This window comes from Cydia splendana, chromosome Z (assembly GCF_910591565.1).
Source record: "Cydia splendana chromosome Z, ilCydSple1.2, whole genome shotgun sequence".
Lineage (NCBI taxonomy): Eukaryota > Metazoa > Arthropoda > Insecta > Lepidoptera > Tortricidae > Cydia > Cydia splendana.
The window spans coordinates 11,668,505-11,691,100 of record NC_085987.1 but is presented as its reverse complement, the minus strand read 5'-3'; the positions used below and the strand labels follow the sequence as shown (position 1 = coordinate 11,691,100).

Here is a 22,596-nt window from a genome sequence, read left to right as displayed (position 1 = left end):
TAAAAATAACCTGATTATTCTATAGGTTTCACGAATTTGGTCCTTAGTTATGTTTTCGTACCGTAAAATGTACATACTTTGCTTCAGAATTTGCGGTTTATTCCCATTTGTCCCCGCCCACGTGACCGCCGCCGCCGAACATAAGGCGGGGATAGATGGGAAAACCCCTATTCACACCTGTGCCCGGCGGAGACACGTTTTAAAATGATTATACTATCTTGGTAGGTAAGTTGATAATAGGGTTTCTGCTCGAGAATTCTCGAGGCGAGAAATCTCGAAAAATTTGTCCTAAGTCGAGACGGAAAAAAAACACTCCATGCCTCGAGAACTCGTGAAATAAATCTCATGTGAAAAGTAATAAGTTTTTGGCAAAAATTTCATTTTTGGTACAAGCTTTTATCGCTGACTGTACTTTTCTTTCCACAGGCAACTAATGCTCATCGAGACAATTCTAAAAACCCCAAACACAATTAGGTTTCGTTGTTTTATCACATAGTTCCTATGGCCACCTCCGGTCTCCATCATCAGATCAGTTCGATGACACCATAATATTGCATTGTCACCCGACTTACGTATGTATGCAAAACTTCAGCTCAATCGGACACCGGGAAGTGAATCAAATTTAACTTGCAAGATTTCATTACAGACAACGGTCAGGTGAAACTAAATAAAAGCTTGTAAAAAGAAAACACGCGTATAACACGTGATAAGTATGTCTAAAGTGTTATTCTTTAAATAAAAGTAAACAATGTTTTTTTTTTACATTTTCAGGTACTTGAAACATTTATTAGGTAGTTAACCAAACAAATATAAAAACTGCCTTGATCCGTCCCCTATCCTATCGTTTTGGCTTCAACCGATTTACATGTTTTAAAACTTATGAACTGTCACGACGTGTCTTTTTATTAAAAAAACGCTTTAAAAAAGATTATAACGTGTACCTACTTATGAAAGCAAAATAATGTAAACTATCGTATATGATTTGTAATTGTTACATATTTGCGGGGATTTAATTTTTAAAACTGTTTTTTCGATAAAAAGACTGTCATAATCACTTTCTTCTTTCTAATGCTAAAAACGAATTATAGGGCCATGTAAATAACAAATATACTAAATTACTATTGATAAATCAAATCATCTAATATATATTAGCAAAATATCACAATTTTAGCAGCTTCATTGTTACGTTGACTAGGTATTTCGTAGTAAAACTTCTGTAAGTTTGTCACATCGAGTTAAATTTGTTGACTTGAATATTATTTCCTAATAAAATACCACAGGTATTGTGGTTTGATTTCATTTTGTTAAATACCTAAATAAATACATTATAGCATATCACATCGCCGGTGCGCACGCCTGCACCTATAGTTTTTTTTGTTTGTTGTTGAATTTTTGATTATTAAGTGCAATTTATGGTAACTAAAAATTTACCCTATGTTTGATTATTGACCTCACCTACGATTCCTATGAGTCTGATTTGTAATAAAGCAAAAAATGAAAATAACATGGTGTTTTTTAAACTTCCAAAATTTCTCGAGAAATCTTGGTCGAGAATTCCCGTGCCTCGAGAAATTAAAAAGGTCGAGAAACCAGAAACCCTAGTTGATAATAATGCCGATTTTATTTACCATCACGTTGACAACACTCAAATGAGGTTGTGATATAGTTTTCATATAGGTTCATACATGGATAACTGATGGAGTGCAATATCCAGTGAGGGGCAAAATAGGCACGTTACGGTGCCAATTTTCACAATCTATTTCTGTAGCCTTACCACGACTGCCTTAGCAGTGTCAAATTGACATATTGGCTAACGTCTGCATAACTTACTTTCTATACATCTCGCTCGCACTAATAAGCGAGTACGAGCGAGATGCATAGAAAGTAAATTACGCACATGCTAGCGAATATATCAGTGTCAAACTGGTGGTAGCCGTACTTTCATTCGTCGTTTACGAAACATTGAAATTGGGTTGTGTCAAAAACCTTAGTATCAAACGTCGGCCGCGGCCGGCCGGTTTGAACAAAGCGTATCGTAACTCATCTCGTGCGTTGTGCCGGTTGAGCTGCGTCCGTATTGTTTTTATTTATTGTAGCTGTATTTGCGATTTAAAAATGTTTTATTGCTACATATTTGGTCACAACCGTTGCTTTCACGTACGTCCGAATCCAACAATATTTTATACTAGCTTCTTCCCGCGACTTCGTCTGCGTGTAATGATAATGATGAATGATAAAAATTACTCTGTCGTTCCCCGAGCCTCAAACTATCTCCATACCAAATTTCATCTAAATCACTTCAGCAGTTTAAGTGTGAAGAGGTAAGAGACAGACATACAGAGCTACTTTCACATTTATAATAGTCCCTACTATTTTAAATGTGAAAGTATTACTTTTCGGTGAAGGAAAACATCGTGAGGAAACCGGACTAATCCCAATAAGGCCTAGTTTCCCCTCTGGATTGGAAGGTTGGATGGCAGTCGCTATCGTAAAACGAGTGCCTACTAGGGATGTACCGACTAGTCGCCGACTAGTAGGGAAAGCCGACTATCCGGCCACATTTGTAGTCGGCGATTAGTCGGCGACTAGTCGGCAAAAATGGCCGATTAGTCGGCACTTTATTAGTGAAAGAAAAACAGGAAAAAAAGATATCAAGAGTCAATATTTACCATATGTTTTATGTTTTATGTCTATTTTACTAAAATACCTATTCAGGATGCATACAAAAACTTTTGTTCATATAATTGACCGTTTGATCGTTATCGTTATGTTGGTGGCCTGGGCTGGTGTTTTCCTCTACAGGTCGATCTCCACTGATTCTCGTGTAATTTCATGGCCAAGTTCGATAGTTACTTAAATGTTTTTTTTTTAATGGTGGAGCCATGGGAAACTTTTAATGTTATTGCAAAATTTAGAGACTTAGCCACAGGGTACGTTGTTCGTAAAGACGCTGACCACAGGAGATAGGTCATAACTGGCGACTATGTACGGGAAAGAGAGCCTTGGAAATACCTCCTACAAGCTGTACTGACGGTCTGCTCAGGATCGCAAATAAAAGAAAGACAGAAATTGAACGAGGATTCTTGTGATAGGTCTTTGAACCTGTAGATAACACCTTTTAGCTAAGCTAATATGAAGAATAGCGCAACCAAAGGAGCAAAACTATTGATTTTCACCTGAACTATATCACCATATAGATAGACTTGTTTAAATCGTATAAAACTGTAAATAAGTATGTCCCTACCTACTATTGTGTGCCCTTACAGGGTGTCATGAACTGGCCTTTTAAATTGTAACACCTTATTATATAGGTACATGACAAATGACAATGCAATATTGAATAAATTACTAAATGACTAAACTTATACACCATCTGGCCGACTAGCCGACTAGTCGGCCGACTAATCGGCCATTCGAGCGCCGATTAGTCGGCTAGTCGGCTAGTCGGCCAAATCAATAGTCGGTACATCACTAGAGGCACTGCCTACGTCAATTCTTGGGATTAGTTGTCAAGCGGACCCCAGGCTCCCATGAGCCGTGGCAAAATGCCGGGATAACGCAAGGAAGAAGATGAGAGGTACGTATCAACATTATCAACAATGGCTATTAAAAGCTGTATATTCCTGCCGGCCTAGCCAAGGTTACAATCGCTATCGCTTCGACAACGAAAAGCTTTATGTCTCTCTATCACTCTTCCATATTAGTGCGAAAGTGACAGTTGCGTTTCGATCGCTACGGAGCGTAAGCGATTGGCATCTTGGCTACGCGGCCTGTACCGTCTAAACTAATCGCAGGTAAAGTTATGGTAAAACAAACTAGAATAACTAGACTAGAGGATCCTGCGAAGTAAGGTCGAGCTTCAGTAATCTGCTTACCGAATGCGGATGCAGCTGCCCCTGTAGATAATAAAATTTGTAACTAAATGTATGCAGGCCCCCCTTCCCCTGGGCCATCGGTAACGCGTGACAAGAAAAAAAATACTGTCATGATATTTTAACACCATTTTATTGGGTATTTCGCGTAAGATTACGTTCCGGAGGCGGTTGATCCAATCCACGTACGTACTTGTACTCGATTTTAGCTCTATGGAGAGGTTTTCCAACTTTGTTCATTGCTCCTTGCCCCACAGTCCATGGTATCTTTACAGGTGTGCGATCTATCTTCACTGACATTTTGAATAAAGGTAACACGCTTATTTTGTCTTGGAAATATTTTGATATCGATTTAGACAATCCTTCGTTGAGGACGTATTTGGATTCAATGTCAGGTATTCTATCGAGGTGTCTGTGAAGTATTCTTAGAATTTCTGATTCCGTATTATTTCGTGTTTCCAAGGCATTCGTATAGATTATCAAAGAAAATACCTGAGAAAATGATTAGGCAGTGGTTATATTAAGTTGGCATTGGCAATGATTGGCGTGGCATTTTAGCTGGTATTATTACATATTCTGATTTACCTACTCACCAGAATGATGTACATTGTTGACTTGATCACCACATCAATATACACAGGGTATGACGGAGCGTGCACAAAGCACCTGTTTACGTAATATAATTGGAAACCGATAAGTCGCTACAGTAGGTACCTTCTATTCAATCAAGGAAATTCTATTACCCACTGCTATTCGGCCCGTTACGCCAATTTACCGATTTCTTGGAGGTTATAGTTGTATTAGTATGGAATTAGATAATATAATAATGTAGGTACATATATTATTTGATATATAGGGTTATCGCAAGAGACACGGCGATTTGCGGTTACTTCATTTAGATGTATGTCACTAGTACCTACAGCCGGCATCAAGTATATAGTGACGGCGAACGTGGATAAATATATCGTAAGGCCGAACACACATTTGTTACCATAGAACGCCGTCACTATCTATTTGATAATGACTGTACCTGGTATAGGCAGGTATTTTAATTGGTATAATAATGTATACAATTATTCCATAAATAAATAGGTACCTAATACCTTAATGCAACCTAAAATACAAAATGTTTTTTTTTCACAGAACTGGTTTTACAATATCAAGATTCCAATCGTTCGCTCCGTAGCGAACGATACGGTTATCTCTTTCTCTCTATCACTCTATTAGTACGACAGAGTGGCGTTTCGTTCGCTACGGAGCGTAAACGATTGGCATTTTGGCTAGGCACCCAGTACACTATACGTGAGAGACCAAACTGGGCCCGTACCTACCTATCTTTGCCATCTGCGAGTAGGTACCTACGGCTACGGTTTACGATTGACAATGAAAATTAAACAGAAAAGGAGAACAAGTCAAAAACATTGTTAGTAGGTTAAACTAGGTACCTTATTGTCGGCACCCCGCCAATAATGAACACCATATCAGTCAGCAGTGGCGACTTTTCCATTACCTAATCGCATTAGTAAAGCCGGAGCAGCTAACAACTCTCGTACTAATTTTCAGTGCAAAAATGGTAATTCTTGTATGTTACCTATAACTCCAAATGTTAAATGTACCTATACCAAACTTACTACTTAATACATCATAAACCATATTATTATTCTCGATTTGTGCAGTATACCTAAGCGATTAGGGAAATGAAAGACAACAAAGATGTGCGTAGCTTCCAAATAAATAATGGTTAAGGAAAAAGCGTCATTATTGTAATTATATTTAATTTTTTTTCAAATTAAATATTCTTCAGTTCCTCAGTTAATTACCGTTCAGATCAGTCGAAAAAATTGCGTTGTACGATGTCCGAACAAATATTTTGAATTCGTAAAATCCAATAACAGAGAAAATATATTTGTGACTTTAATGTTTTTTTTACTTCGTAGTCGGCATAGTTAGTCAACATATAAATGAGGCCCCGCAATGGGTCCGGGATCGGAAAATAAAACTTAAAATTACTTCAATTTTACGCTTAAACGTTATATAGGTGAGTGCACTGGATTGGCATGTTTTTAATAGTTTAGGGCACGACTTTTACTTGTGGGGTGCTGGGGTTTGTATGGGCAGGTCAAGCTTGTCCCGGGGCGCGGTGCCGCGCCTGGAGAAGCCTAGCGCGGCGCGCAGCACCGCAACGCCAGCCTCGAGCGTGCGGTCGCGGTCGGCGCCGCTGCCCAGCGCCGGGTTGATTTCCACGAGGTCCACGGCGCGCAGCCGCCCCGTCGCGTGTATGAGCTCCATCAATGTGATGCCCTCACGAAGCGTGAGTCCGCCGCGCACTGAAAACAATAACACATTTGTTGCTAGCGGTAGGTTGTAATATTTATATAATGCATTGTCTATAAACTTGGGTATGCTCTGTGAAATTTATATAGTTTAGTAATAGAAGTCAAATTGTGGATCACCCTGCAAAAGTTTCGTTTTCTTCACAACAGAGTGATTTTGTTATACATGTCTGACCATAATACCTAATTATGAAGGGCAACCTGAACAACTTTTACTATGAGGCCAATACATTCTCATACATTTCGGCGAATCACATGTGAATGTTTTCTATGGAACAACAGAATATTTTTGCGATTACGGGGTTGGCTCTGTAGTACAGTCGCTATCAGATATGTAGGTATATCGGAGCGGCCAAAGTGATCAAAAATATCTGAATATGCAGTTCAACGTGTTTATATAATAGAGGTTTCGATCAGATATTTGTGACCACATTGGCAGCTCCGGTATATTTGATGGCGACTGTAGGTACAAATTGTTCAGCGTGACCTATATATTCACCCCTCAGATGCTAATTTCCAACTGACTTAATTTTTAATGCGGTTACCGGATCAGAGGTTTATTGATCTTTAGCAGTAATGTCCATCGGATGTCATAACCACAGCTCTGTAGATATTGCGAATCTTCTTATAAACCTAAACATTTTATATTACAAGTCAGCATCATGCCAAGAACATTAAAAACGATTCGGAAAGGGAGGGTTCGGAAAATAACCGAACTATGTCCTAGCACCGAACAGCCTTGAAATTACACTTTAAAATAATTGGCGGAAAACTGGTTAGATAACTGGAGCTTATGATAAATATAAATGACGGAAAAATATGGCAAAAAAACGTGGTATTGGTAAGAAATAAAAGGAAACGTTAATTTTTTAATGTCATATAATCTCAGGCAAAAATATATGTACTACTGTAAACAAAGTCAATTCTTACTGAACGATCTTAGACTTATTTGCCACTTACAAAACAACCTAAATACCTACCCGCGTTTAGGTTTCCTTCACACACATAGCCATCTATCGATTGGCAGTCGACTAGAATGACTCAAACACCACCGAAAACACAAAAACCATTTCGAGGCTCTCGTAATTCCACTAGTAACGGGTAGTTGTTATATTCTCTTTGAGTAGGGGAGACCGAGGTGAGTTGTGACAGAGGAGAGTTGTGACATCGTCGATTTATTGGAATCTACATATTAACTAGAAACTAGGTCGCAATAACGCGCGTTTGTTAGTTCACTAGCGAGCTCACTAACAGTTAAATTAGATTCCAAAAAATCGACAATGTCACAACTCTCCTCTGTCACAACTCATCTCGGTCGCCCCTAACGGTGTTCAGCCTCTAAAGCGACGTACCTACTACGTACGTGTCGGCACCGAACATAACGAAGCGGTCAAAGTGCTCAACAACAACGTTTATTTTTGTAGAGGTTATGTGTAGGTACTTACCTACCGATGACTGACCCTTGAACAACTTTTTTCACATCAAAATTGATTAAATCTAACATGAATAATTTAACACATTCATTGCCACTAAGTGCTACGGGTTACGCTCGTAGCGCGTAGCCACGGTTTCGCCGTATGGAGCGCGTAGTCGCTACGAACAGTGTAGGTACCTGACAGTCGGTTCTTGGCCTTGAATGTGTTAAGTAACCACAAGAGAAAACGATATTTTACTAACCTGTAGAATAATAGTTTTCAAGACTATTTTGAATAGAGGTATTCATTAAGCGTTCCTCTACCCTTGCTATAAAAAGTTCGTAAAAAAGTCCATTTTATTCGGCTAACACTGTGCTTTTACTGGTAGGTGAGGAGTTGAGTATTATGCAGGTCAAGTTATCACGTTCTTGGGAATGTTATTGATGTAACAAAAATAACTTTTAAACAAATAAATGCTCATTACATGTGGATCTAAATCGGTTCTGGTGATACGATGACCACAGCCAGAAATACACAAACACACACGGTTAACTTAACAAAAGCTCCTTTGCTCCTTGCGTCGGGGATTATAAATTACGTTACATGTATTCGTTGCGATTAGTTGCCGCGAAACCGACGCTAAAGTGATCCCCTTTACGACTGTAACTCGCAGGTACAAAGCTTTTACCGCTCTAATCACTCGTGTAGGTAAGTACACTTAACCTATCAAATATGTAATCAATAATCATAATCCAGCATTCCGGAATCATACACGGTCGCCTACGTTATAGGATTACCCACGGATTACCTGATAGTTTAAATATTATTATGTGCGTGTAGTGGTACTGGTATAGCATAGGTACCTACCTTACACTATACAGTTTAGTTTACAAAACGTCTTTCTGTCATTACATTTATCACAGTCACAAATAAGTCCAAGTACAATTTAAACTTATGCTAAAAACAAAACCTACACAATAAATATACCTAAGTAACAAGTGAGATAACATGAAATATCAACAATTTTAAGTTCTGGTGGAATTAAATTTAAGTACGTAATGATTTTGAATGATGAATATTTAATAGCGTTGAATATTAGGTAGGTAATATTATTTTCACTTCTCATGCTCAAAAAGTGAACCTTTATTTCGTGCGTAGACGACATAAAATCGCATTTTATGCTCTAGAGCATAAAAGTAATTTTTTTTCTAAGACTAAGGTAATCGGTCTCAACAGCCAAACAGTTAAAACATATTACACAATTTTACTGAGCAATAAAATTGTGTAGATGACAAAACTTGTTATATTATTTTATTTTTGCTACAATTTATTAGAAATCCGTATTTTCTGTCATTAAATTTAGTAAATCACATAAAATAGGAGTCGATTATCGTTCAAAAATGCTCCGAAATGTTTGACTTGGCAGAAAACCAAGCGTCTGAAACTCTGATTACAGTGATCACATGTTGAAAATTAAAAAGTTCGTTGGCGGGAATTGGTTACCTATGTATTATGTTCTTTCGCTTTACGACAATTTCGTGGTGTAAATTGCCGTGAAAAATATAATTTATTTTTCCTCGCAATCGAAGTGAAAAGCGGAGTGTACTACAAGGGCATAAATGTCCATTTTTACCCTCGTCTACTACTTTGGTCTTCGCTTCGCTCAGACTAAAAAATTGCCTCGGGTAAAAATGTGTCACTTTATGCCCTTGTTGTACAATCTACTATAGTGACAGTTAGTATGTTCCTCGTGTTGGTATTGTGAAAAAGGTGTGTTTAGTGTTTTAAATACTCGGTAGCAAAGTACAAATGTCTCTATATGTAGAACAATTAGATTATGATACATAGGTAATTTTGGACGCAAACTGTAGAGATATATCCCTTTTCCTACATCCGCTTATATTGCTGACTGTACAAATAACTATTGGCAATACCTGGTTATTTGTGCAAAAAGCAGAGCAAACTTCGTTTTTGTAGGTATCGAAAGCTATTTAAGAATGACAAGAAAGATAAAAATTCTTTAGGATTATCATATTTCAGAATTGAATTATGAGCGTAGCGATGGACTCAAAAACACGAGTTGTAAATAATTTTGTTTTCACGTTGCACATAAAATTCCTCGGTAGAGGCAAAATTCCGGCCTAGGAATGAAAGCTAAGTCGATGTAGAGTCCCGAAATTCCCGACCTAGGTATCTTAGAGTACTAGATTATTTTTTATGTTGAATCCCGGACCCTCGCAGACCCGGATTACATGAGTTCCATAGTCCCGGGTGTCATGGAATTTCGGCATCACGGTTAGTATAAACATTTTACGACGCCGCAGGGCACAATAATTAAATTAATCTCCTTTGATTATATGAGTCTTTACGAAAACGAGCTGGAGCAAAAATAATCTTAAAATATAAATTGGCTGCCATTTTAATGGAAATGAAAATAACAGGGCTTTGTTTTCACGAGAAGTTTATGAAAAGATTAAAAAATTCATGAGTGAATAAATTGAGCCGGAAAAAAGGTGATTAAAATGCCAATGTTCTGTAGGTAGGTACATGCGCGTTTGTGCTTGCTCGCAAATTGAACGCTATTAGCTTTCAAGACTTCATATTAGCAATCAATTAGCAATCAATCATATTTTGTAAGGTAAACGTACTGGTGCTCGACGCGGTCCCAGTACATGTCATCTTGAAACTGAAGTCATTGTCAATAGAGGTGACAGCAAGGTGTCATCTATTGGGAATTAGCATGTCGGGCACTAGTACGTTTACCTTACACAATATTATTTAATTTAAGAGTTACACGAACCTAGCCGACGCCATACAATTAATTACGCTCTCATTTTAAAACGATATTCTGAAATATCACTCTGGAATAAATTTTATATTTTCTAATAAAGGGAGGGAAAGTACTCTAAATAATGGAGGTAGCAAATTTCAATAAGGACAATCGTGCATTGGTCATTACACACATCGGCTTTCTTATTGCGCACAATATCACCTCGTGTGTAATGAGACTAATGAGCAACGTAGCACACCTGTACATATCTCACAATGTACTAGTTTAGGTAATTTTAGTACCTACCAATTTTTATCGGAGTTTTTATGCTACAATTTTATAATGGACGGCTACGTTAATGGAGCTATTTACGGACTAGATAGGTACGAGATTTTATGCGACAATTGAGAAAACTTTTAATAGAATGCCAAATGAAGGTTTTTACGAGTTTCCAGTTTATTATCTCATCTCTCATTTCGAGATGAAACCGCGTATTGACACTGGGTCAACAGATTCGTAATTTCGGTGACAATAATATGTATTATCAAGCGAGTAATATCATGTAGATCGAAGGAATACATAGGAAGTCCGTAATAAACGTAAACCTTATTGAGTTTTTTCACGAGCAGTGCCAAAGTCTGATTTATTTTTGTACGTTTATGACGGGGTCCAATAGCTGGCAGGTTTCATTGAATTTATTTTATTTGATTCTTAAGGGGAATTGGACTGATTGATACCGTACAAAAATATGCGTTGTTTTAATCAAATTTTTTCCTCATTGTATAGCCTCAGTAAATAGCTACGTAATCTTTAAAATAATCGTTTTTTTAATTGCTTGATATTTTTAATTGAAATCTGTTGCTGTTGCCTAGGACTAGTAGGAACTAGGAAGTAAGGTACCTACCGTAAAATCAGGTACTTAACTTTAGTCCACAGCTTACGACTATGGTCCAAATTCAAGTTCCAGTAAAATATGTACGACTATACCTAAGTATTTTTCAAATGAAGTTGAGTGTATAATATGGAAAGAGCATTAGTATATCTAAGCTCCAAAATAAATGTAGGTAACGAGTATATATCATAAAGGCTCGTTAAAAATCAACGTTAAAAACTGGACCATAGGTGAACTTAAGGACTATAGTTACCTAATTTTACGGTAACAACAGTTACCGAAAGCAACTGAGAGGAGTTACCTGGAGTCCCGGTGCTGGGAGCCTCAAGCGCGTCCAGCGCGTCGATGTCGAAGCTGACATGGATGGGGCGCTTCTGCTCCGGGTCCAGCACTTGCAGCACGTGCTGTATGGAGTTCACTATTCCGTGCCTGGAATAATAAGGACCAATTGGGCGTACCGCATTTGACTCTGACGACGAAGCAATATGAGCGACGTAGGTCACGTCGGTCAAGCAAGAATTGATTAAATATAATTTTTAAGAAAAAAAAACCGACTTCTATGGAGGCCGGTGAAAGATTATTGTAGATGGTGCACTATGTAGAAAAGGAGGTAAAACCACCCACTTTTCAAGTAGCATTTCGTTTCTGTAAGGCTCGCAGTTCTAACCTAACCTAACCCTTGTTCGGTTCTGTGAGGATCGCAGTTCAAACCTAACCTAACCCACATAACGGCGCATGCGGTGCGGTGTACGGGGGTTTGAGCGGGAGGGGCTAGTAAGATTGGCATCATCATACGTTATACCTACATTTTATGGTAGGTAATCATAGTGGTTTATTTAGTTAAGGTATCATAGTGGTTTTCCGGGTCAAGATCCGGGTCCGAGTCCGAGTCCGTGTCCGATTCCGGGTCCGAGTTCGGTTCCGAGTCCGGGTCCGCGTCCGGGTTGGAGTCCTGGTCCGAGTCCAGGTCCGAGTCCGGTTTCGAGTCCGGGTCCGAGTCCGGGTCCGACTTCGGGTCCGAGTCCGCGTCCGAGTCCGTGTCCGAGTCCGTGTCCGAGTCCGCCGGGTCCGAGTTCGGATCCGAGTCCGGGTCCGAGTCCGGGTCCGAGTCCAGGTCCGGGTCCGGGTCCGAACCGGATCCGGGTATGAGTCCGGTTCTGGGTCCGAGTCCGGGTCGCAGTCCAAGTCAAAATCGAAAACGAAATCGCCAAACGTGTACACTGAGAGAAAAATCACCACCAGGAATTAATAAACAGTTCTGTACTGGGGGAAAAAATGAAGTTTTAGTAGTAACCATGGAAGTTTCACTATTTCTGTAAAATTTATTTATTTCTACAAACAGCTCAGTAATACTAAATCTAATTTCAGCAAACAGACTTTAGTAAATGGAGCATTAAACAAAGTTCAGTATTTGTTACAATCCATTTTTATTACTACTAAAATTCTTCGATTTTTACTAGTAAAGTTTGTGATTTTTGGAAAAAAGCATCTGTGATTTCAAGTTATGATTTTAGTAAATGTCTCACTTACATAGTTTTGTAATATCTAAAAAACGAGTTCGCGGGAATAACATTACCCCATTTAAAATAACAATTCAGTTGTTACTATAGCGACATTACAAAGTTTACTGGTATTTAGTAGATAGACTTGTTGTGTTTATGTTCATTGTTGTACCAATCACTAAACGAGTTTTGTAATACCAACACAGCTACTTGCTACGTTCATTTGGTTAGAGTTAGTATTGTGTCGGATGTCGGGCGGGCGTGTCTCGTGTCTTCTTTGTTTAAAACATACTTAAGTTAAATAATAAATTTAGGATATATTGTGGGCCATGGACATATTAACCCGCGACCTACTGTGTAGTTGGGGTCTACAGGAATATATTGTTCTGCAACTTCGAGCTAGCTGTTGTTATTCTAGTGATAATGACATCAAAGGTAAATCTAAACTGTTTGCAATTCCAACCTCCCTAGCACAGGTGCGCCGCGAGAGCATGTTGCGCGCGTAATAACTACTAGTCTCTTTCTGACTGTATGAATAAGAAAGGAATGGGTAGAATATCTCGACAGGCTTTTATAGTGCCTCTTTAGTACAGAGATATACTACCAAATGCTTTTTTATTCATACAGACAGAAATAGAGACGGGTAGCTACCACGCGCGCGACATGCTCTCGCGGCGCCCGTTTCTAGGGGCGGAGGAATTGCAAACAGTTTAGTTTTTGCCTGTGACGTCATTATCTCTAGAATAACAACAGCTAGCTTGGAATCGCAGTACAGTTTAGTAAAACCTATGACGTCATCGTCTCCGATATTGCTAAAGCACGCTTAGAATTACAAAACGGTTAGTTTTCACCCATGACGTCATCACCTCCGATATTGCTAAAGCACCTCTCGGAATAACAAAACCAAATTTCTGAAATTACTCTAGCATACTTCAAATTACAAATATAGAAGTTGTATTTCCTACTAAATGGAAATTGCAAAAGTCAATTTGTTCCTATTAGTTGACTCTCCTTGTCCCCGGATTAAGTTTTATTTTTGTCATTCTAAGTGTGTTTTTGTTAGTTTTTTCTCTCAGTGTACTATGCATTGTTGAAGAGTTCTGTTCTGGTCATCATCAGCAGTTCCACTTCATCAAATGCGACAGTTTTTAATGTAAATGCTTGATTTTATGATGAAAATACAAAAAAACCTATACGTATGCCTTTAATATTTGAGGAGCTCCCTCGATTCCTTATGGATCCCATCATCAGAACTCGAGCTTGACAAAAATGTGGCTGAAAAACTTAACTTGCTTAACAAACATAAGGGTCAATTTTCAAATTGGCATTTTTTGCTGTCCCACGGCTAAAACTCGTAGTCCATAGGACTAAAAGACTGGGTATGTATGTATATATTTTCTTTCAATGTATTATAAGCTTTAAAAAAAATGTAAAACTGTACCTTAAATATAATTTGTTTCTGACACAATCGCATTTGAAGTTCCAAAAACGGCGAAATTTGCCGTTTTTCGCGTGTCCCAGTGGCGGCAGAGCCCAATAAAAAAAAACATAACTTTGGATGTACGCAACGTATGACGAATAACTTTGTATTTTTATAAAGAGCATTTTCTAGAGAATTGATTTAATCCTTTCGATAAATTAATGCGTTATTTCATAAAACTAGGGAAGCCTTTTTATCGTTGTCCCGCGCGGCACTTGTTTTGTTATGACTTAAAGATACCCCCCAAAATCTTCTTTGTCTATTGAATAACGGTTAGATTAAATTTATGACGCAATAGTGCGGTTAGTTGAGCGTCGATTGACATCGAGTGTGGACGCGAAAACAATTTAATTAATATAAAAACAAGTAAGAATCTCTTTCGATATATTTTGGTACGACTACAATGACATTTGTATGGACGCTTAATATGTTGGTACACAGTCGAAATAAAAATGTGTATTTTATAATAATAGTTGTAAATATAGTGTTAAAATATATAGTAAAATATATAAGTGAATCGCTTGTATTGTGTAAGAAATTTCGCTAAAAAATATTACTGTCGACATTTGTAAGGCGACATTTATACGCCTATTTTGACCTCACAAATGTCGATTGTGGCATACAAATGTCGACACAGTGCCATACAAATGTCGAAAAGGTGCCATACAAATGTCGCTAGGGTCTTATAAATGCCACAAAAATAATAAATAGTACCATAAAAAATTAGATACTGCCATACAATGTCGAAAAAATGCCATATACATGTCAAAAGCGCCTTACAAATGGCTAAATAGTGCCATACAAATGTCAATCTTTAAACGTCCATATCTAACTAACTATAAAAAGTAGAGTGGTGCCTCGTAAAGTATATTTTTTGTTGTTAAGAACCCTTCCTGAAACTACGATTATAAATCAGATTTTCCAATAATAAAAATTGCCATACAAATGTCGAAAAAACACCCTCTTCAAAAATTGACCCATAACGAAGAGGAAACATCGCCAAACGTGAACTATGCGTCGTTGAAGAGTTCTGTTCTGGTCATCATGAGCAGTTCCACTTCATCAAATGCTACAGTTTTTAATGAAAATGCTTGATTTTCTGATGTAAATACAAAAATCTCTATACGCATGCCTTTAAGATTTGAGGAGTTCCCTCGATTCCTCATGGATGCCATCATCAGAACTCGAGCTTGACAAAAATGTGGCTTAAAAACTTAACTTGCTTAACAAACATAACGAAGACGACAAATCGCCAAACGTGAACTATGCGTCGTTGAAGAGTTCCGTTCTGATCATCATCAGCAGTTCCACTTCATCAAATGTCACATTTTTGGATGTATATGCTTTAATTTGTTGATAAAAACCCAAAAATCACTATATGTATGCCTTTAAGATTTGAGGAGTTCCCTCGATTCCTCATGGATCCCATCATTAGAACTGGGTTTTGACAAAAAACGGGACCAATCTGTATGCATATACATACAATCAAAAAAAGAATTTTCAAAATCGGTCCAGTAATGACGGAGATATGGAGTAACAAACATAAAAAAAAACATACAACCGAATTGATAACCTCCTTCTTTGTTTGAGATTTGGAAGTCGGTTAAAAAGGAAAAAGAAAATCAATGAAGCGGGACCACATGGCAAAATTTCTATTTTGCCAAGCATTTGATCTATTATATTTACCAATAATTTTGAGCCATAGCCTACTCTGCAGATGACTGTAGGTACTTCGAAACCATTTCATTTTCGTACTTTCCTTAATTAATATACTACCCTGGAAAAATATATGTAACATATAATTGTGTCCGCTTATCGTCAGATAAGCCGTACGCTTATTTGTCACTGTAGAGGTAAATGTAAGCTGTAGACTACCTCCTCAAAATACCTTCTTTAGTCGCTGCAATTATCATCTGCAAAGATGTTGTGGCCAATGATAATGATGAGAGGTATTACTATTGTAAACCTTACTCTGACTTACTTGTCAATATCTTCCATTGCAAATGTGGGGACGTTGTATTTTTCTATCGCCAACCTCTCGTAGCTGTCTACGGACCGCAAGCCGATGTAACCGAGGCTTTTGATTGAAAATCTGTAAATTCAAACTTAATGTATGTATAGGTATTATGATACAGCCTCTCAAGGGCTGAATAGACGGATGGTGTAGGATTAGTAACTTTGGGAACGCAACAAATAACAGCCGGAAGTACGATACGAAATATGGTTACAGTGAGAATGGACAGGTGACAAAGCCGCTAGGGATATTATCTCATACTATTGTAACTGGGCCAGAGCGGTCGCTGAAGATAGGAAGGAGTGGCGCGAGCTTGTGAAGGCCCTTTGCACCTTTGGGGTACCATAGGACAACAACAACAACAACAACATTGTAACTGTGACAAGGTACGAAATGGTACTGAAATTATATTCCTTGACCGAAACTGATTTATTTAGCCAAATATGGAACTAATTAAATTATTTTATGTAATATATTTTGCTGTTTTTTTTTAAGTGGTCACACTGATATGTGTATATTAAACTGAAATAGATATCATATACATACACTAAAGAAAAAGTTACCAAGTCCACCGATGGCCGAGGCGGGAATCGAACCCGAAGAGAATTTGGGACGGGTATGCCGGCCGTGACCGGGTGGTTTAGTGGTCAGGACGTTAGCCGCGTAAGCTGAAGACGCGGGTTAAATTTCCCCCTCGGCCACCGGTAGACTTTGATCACTTTTTAGTGTTTGATAAATTGTTAATTGATATCTACTCGTATTTCAGTTTATGATTTCTTTAGCTTTACGTATGGCAGCAAACTTAAATAAATGTAATGGAATATTTTAAAGGAAGGCTTGAGCAGAACTCGTTCTGTTGGTTCGGCAAACTCGACGGTGCTCGACGCGGTGCAGAATAACAAGTGCTTTTTCAGTTTCTACGTTTACAACCACCATCATCAGTATAAACATCAGTCTCTCAAACAATTGCAGTTATTTATTTTAATAAATGTTATATTTATTTAACTTAATATTAAATGATGTGATATGGGCGTGGTCATAGTACAGATATGCAAAATTTTGTATATGTGTATATGGTTATTCCCAGCTGTTACCATTACCACCAAGTTGTTACCAGTGCTTACTTGAGTAACATCCATCAGAGATTATAGCTAAATAGTAGAAGTTTACATACAAAACTCCTATTCGCTCTATTTTTTACGAATAACAGTTTCTAGGTATAATTGAGGAGTGTCTTTTCAAAAGGACTTATTTTTGTATGGTGTTCATAAAGAAATAAGTCTTTTTGAAAAGACTCTCCTCAATTATGTTACGTCAATGTTCAAGATACGTTTTATCATTTATGTAATTAATGCATTTTCACGATGTATTGTCTGCTGATGTTCCGAAAAAAAGCATGTCGTTTTCAAATGAGAGCGTTAACTGCGATTATACGACAGGGCTTTTTGACGGCGGGTTCGTGTGAACCTTACTTAGGCATAATGATATAAATGATTAAAGATAGTTCAGAGTAATTAACATTTTACTTTGGCACTTGCCAGTCCATCGTAGGAAGATACGGCCAGTAGTCCGAGAGTTCCTTGACTAGGAGAGCTACTGGCATGCCGTGGACAGACCCTGAGCCTGACGTCTTGTTGGTATTCAAGTCGGCGTGTGCATCCACCCATATTAGAATCATATCCTCATTTACACTGTAGTGGCCATCCACCGTACCTGCAAAAAGAAATTAATAAGTAGAAGACGTTGTTCGTATCGGGAGTACGGTACCTATTCTGTATTTTATATGCGAATCTGTATTAAAACCAACGACAAAATAAGGTATTGAGTATTTTAAATCTAGAAATACCCTTTATTGCAAGTCTGTTACAAAAACAACCTATACATCACTCGGGCTTCACTCGGGTGATGAAGACGAATAGAATATCGGCTCAGCATGAGTTATGCGCGAGCGCCATATGTCTGAAATAAGAAATAAGTATGTGGTTCTGTTTGACACCCTCCGGGTACGTAGCCCTGAAGCTTACCGACTCCAATAGAATGATCACCACCAATAGTCACCGCTATTCTTTCGTCTCGAAGCACTTGCGAGACTTTCTCAGAGAGCCGCTTGTTGCATGCTGACACCAGCGCTAGGTCTGACATGTTTTCTATATTGTTCATTGCTTTTTGGCTAACTTCGATGTCCGCGTGGGTGTTGACGTCCCCGTAGTCCTTAACATCCAGACCATCTGGAAATAATAAATATTTATTCTTAGGCAAGTCTTTTTATATGTTTTGTTTTAAGTACTTTATTTATTTAATTTCACTCAAGTCAAAGTTGTAGTAGGCATGAGGTAAGGAGTCAATATTTGACACACTAATTCCGGCAATTACCCTTCCTTTACTTATATACACCGTGTTATTATTGAATTCCGTTAACTTCGGGGTGTGGTTAAGTACGTTTAAGAGAACTAAATGGCATAGCTAAATTAAAAAAAAAAAAAATTTTGCGTTTTAATTAAAAAATAATAAGTTTAAAAAGTAATTAAATGTAGCATGTAGCGTTGTTGTAACACGAGCATTACATTTAACTCAACCAAACAATTGAAATCTGTGACATATCAATGTCATTTCGAACGTCGATCGACCGAGATTGTACTTAAGTTTACTAGCAAATGTATGAACTCATTCTAAACACTAATCAATATGTAAACCGGCCCTAAGGCAAGTGTACACGCTTGTAGAGGCCTTATAGGAAAAAAATAAATTATTGATTATCTCCGAAATGGAGTTAATTAGAATATAGGTGTCTTTGAGAAAGTTACTTGATTTAAGCTCAGGAATGCACCCTTGAAATTAACGGAAATCAAAAAAAAACACGGTGTATATGTAAGTACATTATATTGCTAGACTTAAAATAGAATGTGCCAACTATTAGTAGGTACACATGATTACAATTTGCAATTTTGTAGTATTTACTATTTTAACTCTGCTAGTTCAATTATATTCTAGATAAATATATAAACGAAACCATAAGCTGAGTTCGGCTTTAGAAAATGTTTCCGCTGCCATATATTGGTCTAACTTCTCTTACTTGTTTGATAAAACGCTAAAAGCTTGGCAGCGCTTTGAGATCGAACTTTTAGGCCTCCGTGCTCAAAAGTTGGAACAATTTATGTTGGACATGGAAATAAAATTTAACCTATTTTATACACAGAATACTAATAAGACAAGGCATACGTACCAATTTCTTTGAGTTTGTGAAGCAAGCCAGCGTACCTCATTGCCGCAGGGGCAACGCTCACGCCATACTTCTTCTGGCCCTTCTCGAAAGGAACCCCGATGATGCCCACTTTCTTAATCGGCTTCATCTGGCTCATGTTTCGAATGAAAATCCTAATAACATTCATTTATATAATGTTAATACGCTAGTTTATTAAAATAATCGAATGCGACCTGATCCTCCGGCGGATCATAACAACTGACGCGGGAATAGTACTCGTTATCTTTTAAGAGGGCAAAGTTGAACATATTTTGTTTAAATAATTTAATGATGTAAGTAATGTTAATGTAACGACGTGTTTATAGCTATAGCGTGTTTATATAGTGACAATTCAATGGTGTTTGTATCCGTTACAGAACTTAATCAATAAAATATTTTTCACCACACCAGCTCAGAAAGGCTTACTTTGCACTTCAAAAACGGATAGCAAAGTTGCACTTTGCTATCAGTAATTCATATGTGAGGCAAAGTAATCAAATGCACATTTTGAGTTATTTTCTTATGTTTGCTGGTTGAACATAGGTATAATTGACTTTTAAATGATGATTTTGGATGATAAATAATTTATAACATTCATTTGAATTTGATTTGGTTTGATTTTGTTTGATATTTTACATTTAATATTTGCTTCGGGTGGGTGCGGTGAAAAATTTTGTGTTTTACTCGGGGGCAAATTTTGTTTAACCCTCGTGCTTTGAAACCCTCGCAACGCTGAAGATTCCATTTTTCGAATCACTCGCTACGCTCGTGGTTTCTATTTTGGAATCTTTCGCTTGCTCGGGTATCAATATTAGCACGAGCGGTTAAATAACAACTTTGAACCCTTGTAACACAAATAACTATTGTAAACACAATACAATGGCTTTTAAAAAATTTAATTTCAATTATTGAATCGTTTGGTTTCTGAATAAAATAAAAAAAGAATAAATATGCTCATGAGGTGGCTGGTATACATTTATGTGCTAAACATTCCGAAAGCTGATCACGAACCTTGTTCAACCCGTAGGAGATAGCGCGGCTAGATGTGCGGCTTATAAAGTGTTTAAATACTAAATAATAATAAGTATTACTATTGGTTAGCAGAATAATACCTAAGCAATTGGAGTTTGTTAACGCTCTTCTGTTTTATATCGTTCTAATATCATTACATTACCTACACATTAAGTTACGCTGACTGGAAATGATTACTTTTAACTGACTTCAAGAAAAGGAGGAGGTAATCAATACGACCGTATTTTTTTGTATGTTTGTTACCTCAGAACTCTGTCAGTAATAAATCTTTGAAAAAAGAAAAACCGACTTTATAATGGATCAAACAATTATTATCCTTTTTATATACAACTGCAATACTTGTACTGATAAAATTAAGTGATACACGTAGGTACACATTGGAACTGTTGGACTTCCCCGATACCATAGAATTTCAATTATTTTTGTACTTTATGAGTTTTATGACGAGTTCGTACTCTAGTCTCTACAAATATTGAATATCTTATGCCAAGTCGAGGGAACTCTCAAGTAGAGGCGTGCTCCCATAAGCAAAATTGTATTCTACTTAGCTTCTCGCCACCTGAGTTCCGAAGTTCGCGACTCGCCGATCGAGCGTAAATGCAGATTTTCCGATACTTTCATTTTATAGTGAGACAAGTGGATAAAGGCGTTTGTACATATAATAAATAACTCAGCCTATATCGTCCCACTGCTGGGTACAGGCCTCCTCTCATGCGAGAGAGGGCTTGGGCTATACCCAAGTAACACACAAGCAGGATAATAGAGTAAAATTATCATCTTATTCAAATTATGATTGCATACATTTTGTGTATTAGGTCATTACCTATGAAATTGGCGTTTTGTTCGGAGAATTTCAACGAAACACGAATTTCCATACAATTAATTTTGCGGATATTTTTTTGATGGCTAATTCAAACCAAACAAAATTTTTCCAGTAATTTTTGACACCTTTAAGGTATGTTTTCAATATCTCCATTTCTTGAAAATTGGTACCATTAGAAAAATATAAGTAATTTTAATACTCGAACCGACAGCACATGAAAAGACCTATTTTCAAGGCTTAATTCTGAACACTTAACAATAAAAAATAACAATTAATTGTATGTAAAATCGTTGTTTATTGAGTGCACTGTAGTTTTATTGTAATTGTGTATGTACTTTTGTAAAAAAAAAAAACTAGGATCAGACTTATATCTATGAACAAAAACGCCAATTTCATAGGTAAGGACCCAATATAAGCGGTGGAAATTACTAAATTCGGAATAAAGAAATATGTGGGCCTAGTGGGGCCTATATACCAATTAATGCTGAATAAATTTTGCATAGTATCGGTTTTGCATATTAAAACTGAATATTACTTATTTCTTACACAGTTAGATGGACATTATTCAGCTTAAAACATTTGTGGTTACTAAAAGCTTAATAATAGCGGCATTAGCAGCAATTAGCTGTATATATTCTGTGTTGTGAGATATTAAGCAGACAATATTAAGAAAAATGTGATAGTGGCTACTAAATGCTGAAAAGAAGCGTCGGTGGAGACTTTCAACTGTATAAAAGCGGTTGCAGTTTCTGTTTTAATGCTAGTTTTTGAATAAAGGTGGACGCTATTACTGGAAGCTGTAATGAAATCCAAATCTTATTAATTATGGCTTTTATAGACATAACGTCTGAATAATAAATACTAAAACAACACTTATACTTAAGTTATAGCGATTTTAGTACACATGTACTATCTTTTCTTGCTAAAAGCTGCAAAATGAACGCAATGACAAGCGCTATTCAAACTACTGCTTAGTATCAACAAGTGCGCGGTGGAGAGGGTTCCGTAGCTTTATACACGGTCAACGGTGCTACTTGAGCCTGATTGCCTTGAGCTTGAGCTTGTTTTTATTTTATTTTGAACGCATCTTGCGTATTTATTCTTTAATCCAATCATTATTAAAAAACTCGAGGTTTAGTTTTCTTAACAATTCTTTTCGATTGGTTATTTTACGTAAACAATTACTAGCTTCCATCGTAAACACTGTTAACGGACCATTTGC

At 37.3% G+C, this 22,596-nt stretch overlaps 1 protein-coding gene across 2 annotated transcripts; it reads right to left on the bottom strand.

Annotated features, from left to right (window-relative positions):
* Positions 1-4,502: 4,502 nt before the first annotated feature.
* LOC134805236 (arginase-1) lies at positions 4,503-20,684 on the bottom strand. Of its 2 annotated transcripts, XM_063778543.1 has the most exons (7): positions 20,531-20,684; positions 19,502-19,653; positions 18,303-18,506; positions 17,805-17,991; positions 16,246-16,356; positions 11,584-11,711; positions 4,503-6,199 (listed from the first exon to the last, which is right to left on the bottom strand). In XM_063778543.1, the coding sequence occupies exons 2-7, from the start codon at positions 19,635-19,637 to the stop codon at positions 5,958-5,960; spliced, it is 1,008 nt and encodes a 335-aa protein (XP_063634613.1). In that variant the 5' UTR covers positions 19,638-19,653; positions 20,531-20,684; the 3' UTR covers positions 4,503-5,957. The 2 variants fall into 2 exon arrangements, with proteins under 2 accessions (XP_063634613.1, XP_063634612.1); XM_063778542.1 differs by lacking the exon at positions 20,531-20,684 and having other exon boundaries at positions 19,502-19,667.
* Between the last annotated feature and the right edge of the window lie 1,912 nt (positions 20,685-22,596).

Bases quoted from the DNA above. Each gene is read 5' to 3' on its own strand.
- LOC134805236 (XM_063778542.1), bottom strand. From the start codon at position 19,667: ATGAATGTTATTAGGATTTTCATTCGAAACATGAGCCAGATGAAGCCG. The intron at 17,992-18,302 runs GTAAGCTTCAGG...TTCTTTTTGCAG, and splicing joins TGATCATTCTATTGGAGTCG to GTACGGTGGATGGCCACTAC. The intron at 6,200-11,583 runs GTAACTCCTCTC...TATTGTTTTCAG, and splicing joins TCCCAGCACCGGGACTCCAG to TGCGCGGCGGACTCACGCTT.